Here is a 15173-nt window from a genome sequence, read left to right on the forward strand (position 1 = left end):
CTCAATCAGGAAATTTTTGACATGTCAAATGTAAGAACAGTTTCAAATTTGAAGCTTCCTGTTCAATCTGTAGATGTCAAAAATTTAGCGACAACTTGGAACTATTCTGATGGATAATTTGGGAGTTGAAAATGACAAATTCAATCATATTTCAGAAGAAGACAAAAAAGCGTGGAAAAAAGCATGGAAGAAACATGTCGCCAAGTAGAGAACAACCACTGGGAAATTGGTTTGCTTTGGAAGAAAGAAAATATCGATTTGCCAGACAGCAGAGCTACCGCGTTGAATAGATTATTCACTGTAGAGAAGAAAATGCAGAAAGATCAGCATTTTGGAGAGCAATATTCCAAAAAAATAGAAAATTTCGTTGAAAAAGGATACGCAAAAGTTTTGACTTGCGAAGAAGCCGCCGTTACGTCTCACAAAACCTGGTATTTGCCACACTTTGCAGTAAAACATCCTAGTAAACCACAAAAATTCAGATTTGTATTTGATGCCAGAGCCAAAATAGATGGAATCAATTTGAACGAAAATTTATTAAAAGGTCCTGATCTTTTGAATTCCTTAGTAAACATTTTATTCAATTTTCGTCAAAATCGAATAGCTGTAATGGGAGACATCGAAGAAATGTTTTTAAGGATATACATACGAAATGAAGATCAAGATTCGCAGCGTTTTCTGTGGAGGGGAAGAAATAAAGACGGACCTATCCTTACTTACCAAATGAAATCCATGATTTTCGGAGCAATCTGTTCTCCAAGCTCTGCGATCTACGTCCTTCGTGAAAATGCTAAAAAACATGGAAAGAAACATCCAGAAGCAGTGAAAGCTATTGAAAAATATCATTACATGGATGATTACTTAGACAGTTTTGAAAACGAAGCAGAAGCCATTGAAATTGTTCACGAAGTCATAAACATCCATAATCAAGGCAAATTCAGAATGATAAACTGGGTCAGCAATTCTAGTCATGTCCTGACAAATATACCTGCTGAAATACTATCCAAAAATAGTACCGATACTGAAAAGTTACCCATGTCTGAAAGAATTTTAGGTTTAATATTGTGTACAAAAGATGATCTTCTCAGTTTTCCTGATACATTTTTGAAAAAACATGAAAAAATAATTGTAACAGACAATATTCCCACGAAGAGAGAACTATTGAAAGTGGTAATGTCAGTTTATGATCCACTTGGTCTGTTAGCAGCTTTCACTATACAAGCCAGAATTTTGATGCAGGAAGTATGGTCACATAAAATTGCTTGGGATGATAAAATCACTCCTGATCTATTCAGAAAATGGAAATCTTAGCTATCTGCAGTGTATAAAATAAAAAATTTGAGAATTCCTCGATGGTATGGATTCAGCAGTCAAATTGTTGAAATTCAACTACATACTTTCACGGATGGCAGTGAAAAAGGATATGCTGCAGTGTCATATTTTCGAATGAAAGACTCCAGTGATCAGATTAAAACGTCTTTGGTAATGGCTAGGTCAAGAGTCACTTCCTTGAAACCCATGACAGTACCTAGAATTGAACTTCAAGCAGCTCTTCTTGGATCAAGATTGGCTAAAACTATCGAAAATGGCCACAGCATAAAAATAGATATAAAATTCTTTTGGATTGATTCTAAAATAGTTTTAAGTTGGATAAAGTCACACCCAAGGAGTTATAAGACTTTTGTTGCCAACAGAATTGGATAAATTTCTAATAATACAAATCCTGATGAATGGCATTGGCTACCGACAAAGTTCAATGTAGCAGATGAAGCGACCAGGGGTGTCTGGAACATTGATAACTTTCAGAATTGGTTTGAAGGTCCTCAGTTCTTGACTTCAGAAGAGATTAAATGGCCTCATGCTGAAGAAAAGATAGAAGATGGTACAGAAGTAGAAAAAAAGGAGAATTTTGTTTTTGTAATCAACAAGAGATGTGAAGAAATTATCAATTTTTCAAGATTTTCGAATTATTTACGACTTGTCAGATCAGTCGCTTGGGTGATAAGATTCATTCATCTCATGAAGAAGAAAATTGGTCTACCAACTCCTCAGATTTTCACAGAGCTAACGGTTGAAGAATTTGAAAAGGCTGAACTTGAAATTATTAGGCAATCACAAATGAGTTGTTTCTTCGAAGATATTGAGAGACTCAATCGTATGAAGAATCCTAGAAAACAAAGTCGTCTTCGAAATTTGAATTTATTTATCGGCCAAGACAATATTTTGAGACTAAGCGGACGATTGGATGAAGCACAACACCTAGATATCAATATGAGACAGCCAATTGTTCTGAATTCAAGAAACTGGATGACCAAGTTGTTGATAAGACATTATCATAAACTGAATTATCAGGGAAGAGAACAAATCATAAACCATTTGAGGGAAAGATTTTGGATAATCAACGTTAGATCAGCAGTTAAAGCTTGTATATCATCCTGCAGTATATGTAAGAAGAAAAACGCCAGGGTTGAAACTCAGCAGATGGGACTAATTCCCGACTTTAGGACAGTACAACAATGCAGGCCATTCATGATTACAGGCATAGATTATTTTGGCCCAATGACAGTAACAATTGGTAGAAGGAAAGAAAAGAGGTACGGGGTTATCTTCACCGGTATGTCAACGAGGGCAATTCATTTAGAACTGGCTTCTTCCCTTACTACGGATTCTGCCATCATGTCAATTCGTAGATTCATTTGTAGAAGAGGTAATCCATCAGAAATACACTCTGATAATGGATCAAACCTCTGCGGAGCTGAAAAAGAAATGAAACAAGCCATCAAAGAACTAGATTCAAACCGAATTCAACAGTTTTGCTGCATTCGTCATATAAAATGGTTCAAGAATCCACCGGCAGCAAGTCATATGGGAGGAATGTGGGAAAGAATGATTAAATCTGTTAAAAGTGCCCTAAAAGTAATTCTTACCCAACAGAGCCCAAAAGAAGAGATTTTGCATACTCTTATAGTTGAAATTGAGTATACAGTGAACAGCCATCCCTTAACTTATGTGTCTTCTGATCATCAAGATGTGGAAGCTTTGACACCCAATCACTTCCTTATTGGAAAGTCCAATGAAGTGAATCCACTAGGTATTTCTGCTGATACAAATTCACATCTTAGAAAACAATGGCGAGTGGCACAAAGATATGCGGACCTTTTCTGGAAACGGTGGATACGAGAATATGTACCCTCGCTGATAAAGAGAAGCAAGTGGCAGTTCAATAGTAGCGATGTTGCAGAAGGAGACATCGTCATTATTGCGGATGATAGTTTTCCCAGAAACTCATGGCCAAGAGGAAAAGTTACGCGAATTTTTCCTGGTCCCGATGGCAGAGTACGGGTAGTCGAAGTGACTACAGCAACAGGAGTTTATCGTCGTCCTATCACAAAAATCATTTTGTTGAAGCCAAAGCAGTAATTTGCGAGTCCCGGAGGATGTTGTGGATTAATTTCACATCTAGTATTGAAGTGGAGATTATTTATTGTTTTATATAGTTACCATTATTGTTGTCAGTTTTGTTTTTGATTAAAAAGCAGAAAAGACAAATAGAATCTTATTTTGCCGAAAATAAGTAGTTTGCCCAAACATGCATTATTACAGCTTTCTTCTCATAATTCAACATTTCATTAAGATATGGTTTGTCCTTAGAACCTATATTTGCGCTACAACGGAAACCATTTATAACAATTCATGATTGTACACCGAGCGATGGTGAAATCAACGTTTTTTTTTTGGAAAACCCGCCGAAACATCTTCGATTTTGATGATTTTTACAAATATTTGAATTTCAGTAATACTTTACTGTGAGATTTTCAGTGAACAGTTTGCTATGGATCTCGTTATTTCAGGGTTTTTCAGGGCTGTAGGAGAAAATGAAACACATGTGGATTCGGTCAACTTGGCCAATTTATATGAATGGTAGGTACAAGGTGTTAATCAGATATGATGATATGATACCAAAGAGAGTACGAGAGTTTGACAGAACTAAAACTATATAAATTGTTAATATCCTAGAAATAAAGTTACATTCCCCTGTACCAACCAATTCAAACCTACCTACACAAATGCAGGCACACCATAGAAAATATAAGTTAACTTATATTTCTGGATTACAGGCACGCAACCCTTCCGTAGTTGTCGAATTCCATGGGTTTCACCCAACCTACTACACAATTACTTTTTTACTTCTACAAGTCCTAAATAGTAGGTAGAGGAAAGTCTCCTAATATGGGGTACTTTTTTCAAAACACCATAATAAAAAAACGGAGGTAGTTTTAAACATTATTTCCATATTTCATGTTTCTCTGGATATACAATCAAGCATTTAATAAAATGAAACATGTTTTTAAAAAAAGCAGATGAAAATATGCAAAATTTAAAAAAAAGTGCACTACCTCATATTAGATGCATATGATATCCTAATGTGGGGTACACTATGTTCGCAATATGGGGTACCTAATTTAATATGTAAAATTTGAAAATAAGTAAAATTATTTTTTTTTTTTTGAGAAATATTTATTTATGGAAATGCAAAAAATATATCTAATGAAAAGTTTCGTCCCTTATGAACATAAAAAAAATTCTCATCTAGAAAGAACATACAACAAATTATTTATAAATGCAAAGTCACATATATACGGATTTCTTTCACAATCAGCACATTCAACATGAGTCCATTTGAAGCAGCTTTGACACATTACCCACTCTTCGCCTCTGACATCTTCGGAGTACGGATTTTCGCAAAAAAATAGCATCTTCTTCCAAAGTTTTCTACCTGTTGGTCATTTGAATCTTGATACTCGGGTTCAGGGGCCGAATCTGAAGAAGAACTCCAGGATACCTACTTGCGTTTGTTTGCTTTTTTCTGTTTAATTTTTTTCTGATGACTTGGTTTTGAATCCTTAATCTTTCTTTTGACGCCCGAATTTGAAGGTAAATATTTTTTCTATGCAGGCCTCTAATTCCTCTGTGTATGGAGTGCTAGTTACAAAGGCAGCTTTTCCACATTCTATCAGGAGGAAACATTCCAGTTTTTCTAAACCCGTTTATAGCTGTATCTATGGTGGCCGCTCTTATATAGGCTTTCCCAAAAAGTTCTCCCACCTGATAGCCTGATACAACACGTCCTGGGTTAAGCCTAAGCCAGTTTGTGATCTCTATTGTCCTAACGAAGAATTCACAATGTCTTCAGGCGCTCCCTTCATCTTTACGTACCTTTCTAAGGTCGTTTGAAATATGCCGTGGGTCTGCGCACTCTTCTTGTAGCCCATTTCACTTTGCCGAACAGCTAAAATTGCTGAAATCATTTGTTCCTTGTTCCATACTTTTCGTTTTTTAGGCATCTGAAAGAAAATACTTTAGTTTTACACAGTCCCCTAATATGGGGTACCCCAAATTATAAATTGATAGGTACCCCATATTATGAGCAAAGTAGATTTTTGAAAGGGGAATGTTTGTGAAAAAACTGTGACGTTTTGTTAAAAAACCAAAACCATTTCCATAAACTACGCCAATGTCTGTATTGAATGATATTATTAAGTTTTTAAAAACTTACCTTTGAGTTTTCTTAAATATCTAAAATGCAACAGTCACCAGAAATTTTTATTCATTCACAAAATTACCATAATCTAAATCATCGAAACGCAACACGAGTTTGCTCCAAAACGTGAATGGGCGCTTTCTAGGAACTCGGTGGTTAGTTTTTAATGTTCACAATAGGTGTCGGAACAAGTACTTGCTTAAAATTGAACTACCCCATATTAGGCACTACCCCCATATTAGGCGACTTTCCTCTACTACATAATTCAAAAAGAATAGGCTCTACAGATTCTTAAATCTTGAGTGATGAATTCGATTAGGAATATTTTTAATAATTGGCCCTTAATATAATCGAATCGGCAAACTCGTCCGCCATCTTGAATTCTCAAATCATTAAATGAATATGCTATATTTGGCCCCAAAAATTACTACAAAGAAATTTCACATGGATTGGTACCATGGTTCATGAATAACAAAACTCTTCATCTTTTTTTTTTTTCTTGTTGAAATAAAAATATATTTAGTCACATACGAATATGAACATCTGCCGATCCCATGAACTTTTTAAATCTACTTGAAACATAGTCCAAACATTGTCCAAATGATCTGGGTTACTTGAATATTACACAAATGCAAAATTATCTTTTGCATAATTTTCTCAGGTGCCCAACATTGTTTTCATCGACTGTATTTTTTGAGCAGTTTATATGAATAGTTTTTATGTTGAGCAGTGTTTAGGCGCTTTGGTTGAGATTGTAGTAGGGAGAAATGTCATTAGTGGCAAATACGTCAGCACTGTAAAAACTGAAACACCTGGACACCAACATCAAAGGGACCGACGCTAAGTGGGACTACTGTATATATGTATACTGTGTCCACGTCAAACGTAGTTTATTTACCAATACTGGCTTTTTGGGTATGCAGCTAAATGCAAATTGCCTATAGCCTATAGCTTTTTATTACTAGCACAAAATACATATTGAATGCAAAACAAAAAACAACAATGGCGCTCCAACCGACAAGAGAAGGACTTTTACACCACAACAAATATTTCATGAAAATACGAACATCGTGCAAAGAAAGGACAATGCTTTCGTTACAAGTTTACAAGACCGAAACACCTATTTCACTATACAATAGCTTTCTCAGGCGTGTCCATACCAGTTGCCAGAATAGCAGAGTAATTAGATGCGAATTAGACAACAGAAGGATATAGACAGCACGTCATGTTTTATGAACAACCCAAATTGTGTCTCGAAAAATTCAACAAGGGACCTGTACAAACTAGTACAGGGAAGAAAATTGTTGGAATTAAGTGTCTACCTTATATAGAATTATAGCCACATCCTTTCTGCAGCAGGTGTAGGTTCTGTAATGTTGAATATTATATACTATACAAATCTCTCTATTCTCTTCACATCAGAACATTTCACTGCAGTTACCTACCTAAAACATTTAGTTGTTTGTTACACCAACTTCAGTCATCATTTTCTAACAATTAAATTAAATGCACTTGAATAGTATAGGTATGAACAAAGATATACTTGTACAACAAAAACGTGTCAACTGCGGTACCATTGAATATCGAGTGAACTCAGAGATATTACAATATACTACTCAATCATAATATCTAAGGTAATTCAGGCTATTTATTTTATTCTTCACTGTATTGAAAGTAGTACAACACCATCATCTCATATATTTTAAGTAATAGGTAGTTTTTTAGAAATTGTCAACAACACTGTCAACACATAAATAATTCTTTCCACATCTAACCACTCAACCACAACTTCTTTACAGCATTTTCCTTTGGTAAAACCAAGTCCAAGTAAAAGCAATGTTTTATTGGTAGAAATAAAACATGTACATTTGAAAAACTAGTGCAATGACAATTCCACTGAGTGTATATATTTTTGAGGTTTTTCGCCTTCAGTGTAGTATGTCATAGTGAAAAATTAAAAAATGCACGTACTATAGGGACAAATACATTGGTAGTCGTTGATGGCTTTTTATTTTTGTCGCTGTTATATAAATTCTTCAAGTGAATTGGTGACGATTTTGTCAATTATCAATTTTTCTTGATTTTAATATTAGTAATTAAGAATTAAGTTGTAGTTTAGCATTGAAAGAGTCTCTACATTTAGATGAAAGAAAGCCATGAATGAATATTGTGAAAATTAGGGAAATTTTCTTTATTTCAGCCATTTCATATGATTGCAAATCATATTAGTATTAATCAATTATTTGCCAACGAAACAAGTAATTTTTGTATAATAAAACCAAGTTCAGAAATTATAAAGAAGTATAAAAAAATAATAGAAATCAATGTGAAATATCGAAAATTCAGAGTAGTATTCAAAAAGTCGGAAGAGCTTATATCAATCCGGCGAAAAAGTAAAAGCACCTTTGGAAATCCACATAATACAACATACAGAAGAAATATTTGCACGAACTACATAAACACAAATCACTTCTCTGAAGTAATAAAATATTCATTAAAAAAAATTCAACATTGACTCAAAACACGCCCGAAGAAGCCATTGTATGGCGAAACACGTGTTGCGTTTTTGTAAAATTGTTTAGTGAAAATCTCACAATGAAGTGTTTTTTGAATACGTTAAACGTGTTTTACACTTTCGCCATCACGGCGCTGACATCTCTCTCTCTCTCTCTTTCTTTATGTTTTTGACTTTTGCTTCCATTCAGGCGCATCAAGCTCATGACACTGGCTTCTTATTTTGAATTTCAAATTGTTTTCATTTTCTCCTTCAGCAGTCAGTAATGATGTGAAGATAATTGAATTAATCTTCAGTGTCCATTGAGTTAGAGATCACATTCCGAAAATAAAAAATCACTATCGCGATTTATCGGAGTTTCAGAAAGCTGTGTAGCTTGTACCAGAGAATATCGGAACTTGTATCTTGAAGCTGACATTTTTCTCATATAATTTAGTCTTTAAAGATTTTGACACATGATGTGAATTTACCACAATAGAAAGCATGTATTTCATCAGTTCGGACTTCCACTGTCTAATATAATATAAATTGATTTGAAATCCCTGAAAAAAATAAAAAGAATAACAGAAAATAAAAAATTGAAATATGAAATGAAAGCTGAAAATTAAAAAATATTATTAACAAAAATGAAAATAAAAATTAAAACGTCACGACGTTTCGATTGTTAGTATCCACAATCGTCTTCGGGTGATAACTGTGATAACCAGTTTATTCTTTTTTAGTAACACGTTCACAGGGTAGCTGGTGATTATTATATAAGCAAAATACTAGAAATACAAATTGTTCACTTTTAAACATTTATTCGTGTCTCCAAATTATTATTTTATTCTTCCTTCTTTTTTGGCAATATTTTTCTGAGATTTGAAATTCCCATTTATATATTTTAATGTATAAAATAATTTCACTCTGCTATATAACTTCAAAAGGTGAGATATTGGGAAATTTTCACATATGGGTTTAATTGAATTGTTCAAACAACGATAAAAATCCTGCAATGACATTTGTTCCTACAGTAAGATTCTCAAAATTGCTTTGGAAGTTTACTTCTAAGGAGGAAATAAAATAAACAAATTCATTTTTGGGCATCCTTAAGTTACCGAATGTGTCAAGAGTTCCATTTTGAAATGCTCTGAAATAACAGTAGAGATTCATTATTTAATTCACAATTTGTTTTGGAATAGCTCACACAAATGCCACAACTATAAATTTTCAGTAATTTATTTATCAAGTGGTCCTTCGGAAACACGAAAAAACTTATTTTGGATTTTGAACTGTTACTTTTACAACTATTTACAGCACAAACGTGTCCACCATCTATTAGTTTTTCCATTATGTTAAAAGTTAAAATTCACGATACGCACAGAAAACAGGAAACATATAAGTCCTAACAAGAGTAAAGCCAAAAGCAGAATGAGAAAGTCTGTCACTTCCCAAAATGGCGGACTCATCAACGCAACGGATATGCGCGAACTTCTCCCGCCAAGCGAAGTGACATTGCTGATTGTTACCTATGCTGTGATCGAAAGCTTGATTGTATCCGAACGACAAGTTGACATTTGTCACCTGTCGCTTTTGACAATTTGCGAATTTGCGATATGTAAAGTAAAGTAGAAAGAAAAACAAATAAGATTTTTGAATAGAATATGATATCTGGAATATGGGACACCTTACAATTTTAGGAATATTATATTGCATTAACGTGGTGATTTTTCATGCTTACTGCAGTAATATAACAAAATTAGCTTTCGGAGATGAAACGGAAGGAATGCCAGCTGCCTTTGGCGATTTCAATTCTGATGAACTAACAGACGTCTTTGTTCTAAGAGGAAAGGGAAAAACAGTTGAAATATTACTTGCTCATGAAGAAGAACCACTACTCAGGCGACACACGGAGGATTTAACATGTCACTTTACTGATCACTTGATAACTAGTGTTGTTCCTGGTGACTTTGATGGCGATGCTTTGATGGATGTTCTGGTAACAACTATTCGTACAACGCCTGATAAAGATGGTGATTCTGAGGTATCCTATACATATGTTTATATCATTTGGGGTGGAGCAACTTACTTGAACTGCAGTAATGAAGACAGCCCCTTGATTAAAATGATAGGACAGCCCTTAGCAATAGATTATAATGGTGATATGGTGATTGACTTGTTTGGTCAAAATGAAAAGAAAGATCGGATGTTTTGGGTTTTTAATAAAAACCGAGCTTATCCAACTGAAATACGAATGAAGGATAACAGGCATCCAACATATGAATTGAGTAGGCCCCATGCTCATGCATTTTTAGGTAATTTTTCAAATTGTGAAATATATTTACAGTATTTTTTATCCATTCTCAGGTCAAATTTGTAGTAGTAAATAATAATTTCAATAGGTCACACCTTTTTTTGGAAAAATTTTCATCAGATATTTTCTTCAGCTGATCACAAATCTAAAATCAGAACTTAATGCTCCGGTCGATTGTTGAAAATAAGGCCAACTATTTCAAGAAGTCACTTCCAGTAGTGGAAACTTGTAAAATGACACTGTTTTTTCACAATTGCATACCTGCAGACCTGTGTCAGGAAACTACATCATAAGTGTTTATAAGTGATGCGAAGAGAGTAAACTCTCACTATCTGAGAAACTATCAAAGTTATTTTCTGGGTTTGTTGGCAGTGGTATGCAGGTTTTTATGCCTGATGTTTCATCTATAAACGAAGTGTTTTGGTTATTCTCAAAGTAGATGCTATACAATTGGTTTGGGTCTCAAAATTCAGTTTTATTGGTCCTATGTGATCGTTAAGTTAGCAGAACCAATTTGAATTTTTATATTTATTTCAGGCCATATTTTTAGGTCAGTTTTGTACTCTCCTATTTCAGAATTTTTCGATCTTCATCGGGTTCTGCTTAACGTTAAGCTGGCAGAAAAAGCATTTTGTTCAATCAGGTTGAGTTGTAATTTCAGGCATCTTTTGCCCCCTGTCGCCGATTTTCTGTGTTGTTTTTTTTTAAATGATTGGGTTTTGCTATTTGGAAATCTATTAACATATAGTGAGTGGAAGAAAGTTTTATTGAATTTTTTTTAGAAAATTATTTTACTTATATTTAATCTTTACATATATATATATATATATACTTTGTGTTTTATCTATACATTTTTATATCTGTTTGACTAGTCTGATAAAATTATGTTATTGTATGATATTTGCAGAATTTTCAAAGATGAACACATTTTCATTCTATTCTTACCTTCAAGCTGGCATAATCAAATCAAAATCCTTCACTTTTTGGAAAATTTGAACTCGAATTAATTTTAGGCTCGTTCATTTCTATATGGAACATTTTTTGAATTAATATTTGGTAATTAGCTCAGACACTTGTGATAAAAGCAGATTTTTTTTTTGAAAATGTTCATTGAATATGGGAGAGAAATATATTGAGAATTATAGGCTCCTATTCAAATCCATCGTCGACTTTCCATGTGCAATTTTAGGCTCCTTCATTGCACCATCGAACAATTTTTTGCTACATATTTGAATTGAATTTGTGGGTGACTACCATGGATACACACAATAGAAACGGAAATAGTGTTTCGGAAGTGTTACATTAAAAGAAGAGTACATATTTCTTGATGTGTCACATGCACAAGAATATCTGAGAGAAATTATTTCAGATTTTATTGTCTATATCAATATCTTATGTTCGCCTTCGAATAGTTTCAAAGCAATATATGATCAACAAAAACGTTTTGGTTCATTATCAGACTTTGACGTTACAAAGAACTCCATTTTACATATCAACATTATCAATTATATCAAATGGTCCAATATTAAGACAATTCACAACACCCGCAACAAAAAATTATTCAATAGTGTAATGAAGGAGGCTAAAAGAAGTCTAAAATTCTAAGTATATTTCTATTGCACCTATAGTTGAAAGAATATTTTTGAAAAATTATTTCAGGTTCTACCACCTTTGCTTGAGTTATGCGACCAAAAATTGAATCTAAAAGAGAATCAAAAAGTTGTTCAATAGCATAATGGAGGAACTTGAAATTATTGAAATATCAAAATTTACAAAAAGTGGAGGATTTCCATTTGCTTCTACCAGCTCAATGGTAGAGCTCGCAGAACTCACTGATTTGAAAAAACACATGGAAAGTGGGCGATGCGGGATTAAAGGAGCCTAAAATTTTCTAAACAATGATAAAGTTTATTATTCTCTTATTCGTATCTTCAAATCGTCCAAATATCGAGGCTGTGTCTTATAAGCAATCGATTCTTTTAATTCTCCTGTTTAAAATCTGTTTTTCCGTTAATCAGTTAATCCTATAAGAAGACATCTGGAGGAGATGTGTCAGGTGCTTGTAGTGGCTATTGTATTGCTCCTTTCCAAACAATCCATCTGCCAGTATCTAACTGAAAGAAAATAGTGTGTTGAAGCTCTTGTTGAAAGTGAACAAGATCAATCGTTTTGCAAAATTATTGTACCAGCTGCATCAATTTGAATTTTCAAACTAGTTGCTATTAAGGAGTTTATTTCTTCAAAGGTTTCAGTTGAGCTCACAAGTTAAATTTTCCTCACTGAATAAAGATCCAAAAATGCTAGCCCAATTCTTCATTTTTTCTGGATACTGTGTATGATTTTCATCGGTTCAGAATGGGCAGTTTGATGTTTTTGAATATTTTTAGATTTTCTATAGGGGCCGAAATATAGAGGGTGGTACATTTTCAAATTGCCACAGTGTATTCCCTATATTCTTATGCAATTGTTATCATCCAAAGGTACATTCAGTGACTTATATTACTAATAAAGTATGAAAGCTTAACTATTTTCATATGAGAAAGCTGAAATTTCAATTTTGCATCACATTTTATTTCAGATCTAAATGATGACTACATGGCAGATTTGTTCATAACAACAAAGTATAATTTTGAAATTTGGCTGGGAAAGGAAGACGGAGAAGAAAAATTTGTTTACAACAGAACTATCCCTCATCCTGTGAATCCTATCAAATCTGAAGAAGCTGTTATTATTGGGCAATCTTTGTTCATTGACATAGAACTCTTGGGAAGGATGGACTTGATAACACCAGTTTGTTTTGACGAAAAATGTAAAAATAGTGCCTTAATGCTCTATTCCAAGTTGGAGCAGAGGTGGATAAATTTGCAAGTTAATTTCAAAGATGATAACTCAAATCTATGGGGTTTTCATCTTAGGCCAGGGAGCAGGTATACAGATGTAATAACATTAAGAAGTGGAGATTTCAACATGGATGGTTTCCCAGATATCTTAGCAACTCTTTCTCCTGCACAAACTGATAATAGTCTTCCTCAATCATTTCTTTTAGAAAATGTGCCATGTCAGAATGCTTGTGGTAAATTGAAACGAACTTATGCTATTAAATGGAGTTCTCTCAATCCTTTCAAAAATGGAACTGTAATGGCAGCTTTCTTTGATTTCTATCAAGATGGAATATTGGATTGCATCATAGTGTCATATGATGGAAGGAATTATAAAACTGCTGCATTCAAAAACAGCTTGGATTATGATGCCAATTTCGTTAAGGTCATGGTTTTGACTGGTCTAACTAATAAAAATAATGCAATGATTATGGGAAGGGTTGGTAAAAAGCGAAGAACATACGGAACCAATCTGCCAGGACCGTCTATAAGTTACAAGACTACCACTCAGGAGAGTATAGTTCGACATGGTCTTGCTGCTCAACTACCACAGTCTGCACATTTCAGCCTCAACTTACCTTATTCTATTTTTGGTTTAGGGCGCACACCTAATTTCGTGGATAAATTGACAGTTGGACTTTCCAAACATTCAAGATATTGGACTCAGATCATACCCAATTCTCAAATGGTTGTCATTCCTTGGCCAACAAATGATCCCTCAAGGTGGAAGGCTCAACTATTTGTGACTCCAAGTAAACTCATTTTGATGTCTGTAGCTGCGCTTACCACACTCTGCGGTCTAATCACTGTAATTATTGGAGTCTTGCATTGGAAAGAGAGGCAGGAAGATAAAAAGGAACGAATGTCTGAATCGCACAGATTCCATTTTGATGCAATGTGATCTAGATAGGAAAAAATTATTTATTAGTGACTTCATTAGGTTGTACCGTAAAAATATTTATTTATATGTTGATATTTTATATATTGTTTTGTAGGAGCTCGTTTTGAAATTCAATTAGCCTATGCAGTGGTACCTATTAACAGTGGTAATAAATAAATTAATATAAGAATTTAATTGTATTCAACTTGACCCCACATAACTGAATTTTGTTTTTCTTTCATATTATTTCCTTCTTTACATTTTATAATAACCTCCAGCTTATAAACAAAACATTTGAAAATTAGAATTGCTCTGAAATATTAATAACTCAAATAAGTTCAATAAAAGGGTGGAAAGATTCAGTACTTTGAAAGGTTATAGATTATTGTTCACATTACTAATAATGCTGAATGTAGTTTCAATACTTGATATGTTTCTACTAATTACTAATAATGCTGAATGTAGTTTCAGTACTTGATATGTTTGTACTAATTACTAATAATATAGATAGATATATACTTTATTTGCCTATAGAGTATGATGTATTGTTTATATCAAATCAGTCGAATTCTTTACACTTAGATTTAATGCAGATTGTGACACAACTTATAAATATGTTCCTAAACACTAGAATTGCAATAATTTTTTCGACACGTGTTTCACCAACCAAGTTAGTGTCCTCAGGAGATGAAGTGGACTAATAACATTTCTTTGGGGTTGAAGTGAACAAAAAGTTTTGAAGGCTACTTTAACTTTCAACTTTAAAAAAATGCAATCTAATCTGTTAATGTATCTTGATTTATACAGAAGGACAATGTACTTTGAATCAATGCCTTTTTAAAAAGTCAAATTACCTCATATTTGAAGGATACTCGTTGCTTTCATTTTCTCGATAGAGTATCTTCTTTACTCATGGAGAATGTAACAAGTTTAGTCCTGCAATTTTGTGTTATGAACAATGGTACAAGCTATCAGAAATATATCTAAAACTACTGGTATTATTCCTATAGACGTAAAATTCTAGACCCTGGTTAGTTCTGAGACATCCAAGAAAAGTAACACCT

At 33.6% G+C, this 15173-nt stretch overlaps 3 protein-coding genes across 3 annotated transcripts; all 3 read left to right on the forward strand.

The window, feature by feature from the left end:
• The first annotated feature begins 183 nt into the window (after window positions 1-183).
• Window positions 184-1311, forward strand: LOC141481589 (uncharacterized). The gene has a single exon (XM_074173340.1). The coding sequence runs from the start codon at window positions 184-186 to the stop codon at window positions 1309-1311; it is 1128 nt and encodes a 375-aa protein (XP_074029441.1).
• A 174-nt stretch (window positions 1312-1485) lies between these two features.
• On the forward strand, window positions 1486-3420 carry LOC141481590 (uncharacterized). The gene is made up of 2 exons (XM_074173341.1): window positions 1486-1645; window positions 1820-3420. The coding sequence occupies exons 1-2, from the start codon at window positions 1486-1488 to the stop codon at window positions 3418-3420; spliced, it is 1761 nt and encodes a 586-aa protein (XP_074029442.1).
• Window positions 3421-9610: 6190 nt separating this feature from the next.
• Window positions 9611-14299, forward strand: LOC111518039 (T-cell immunomodulatory protein). The gene is made up of 2 exons (XM_023174366.2): window positions 9611-10351; window positions 12929-14299. Exons 1-2 carry the CDS (start codon window positions 9715-9717, stop codon window positions 14128-14130), a joined length of 1839 nt encoding a protein of 612 aa, XP_023030134.2. The 5' UTR covers window positions 9611-9714; the 3' UTR covers window positions 14131-14299.
• Window positions 14300-15173: the final 874 nt, after the last annotated feature.

The sequence above is a fragment of the Leptinotarsa decemlineata genome, unplaced genomic scaffold (genome assembly GCF_025532065.1).
Source record: "Leptinotarsa decemlineata unplaced genomic scaffold, Ldec_3_MD MMD2_tig00000218_RagTag_RagTag, whole genome shotgun sequence".
Taxonomy (NCBI): Eukaryota; Metazoa; Arthropoda; class Insecta; order Coleoptera; family Chrysomelidae; genus Leptinotarsa; species Leptinotarsa decemlineata.

Coding starts and splice junctions, on each gene's coding strand:
- LOC141481589 (XM_074173340.1), top strand. CDS start 184: ATGGAAGAAACATGTCGCCAAGTAGAGAACAACCACTGGGAAATTGGT.
- LOC141481590 (XM_074173341.1), top strand. CDS start 1,486: ATGGCTAGGTCAAGAGTCACTTCCTTGAAACCCATGACAGTACCTAGA. Junction 1,646..1,819: donor TGATTCTAAAATAGTTTTAA/GTTGGATAAAGT, acceptor ATTGGTTTGAAG/GTCCTCAGTTCTTGACTTCA.
- LOC111518039 (XM_023174366.2), top strand. CDS start 9,715: ATGGGACACCTTACAATTTTAGGAATATTATATTGCATTAACGTGGTG. Junction 10,352..12,928: donor CCATGCTCATGCATTTTTAG/GTAATTTTTCAA, acceptor ATTTTATTTCAG/ATCTAAATGATGACTACATG.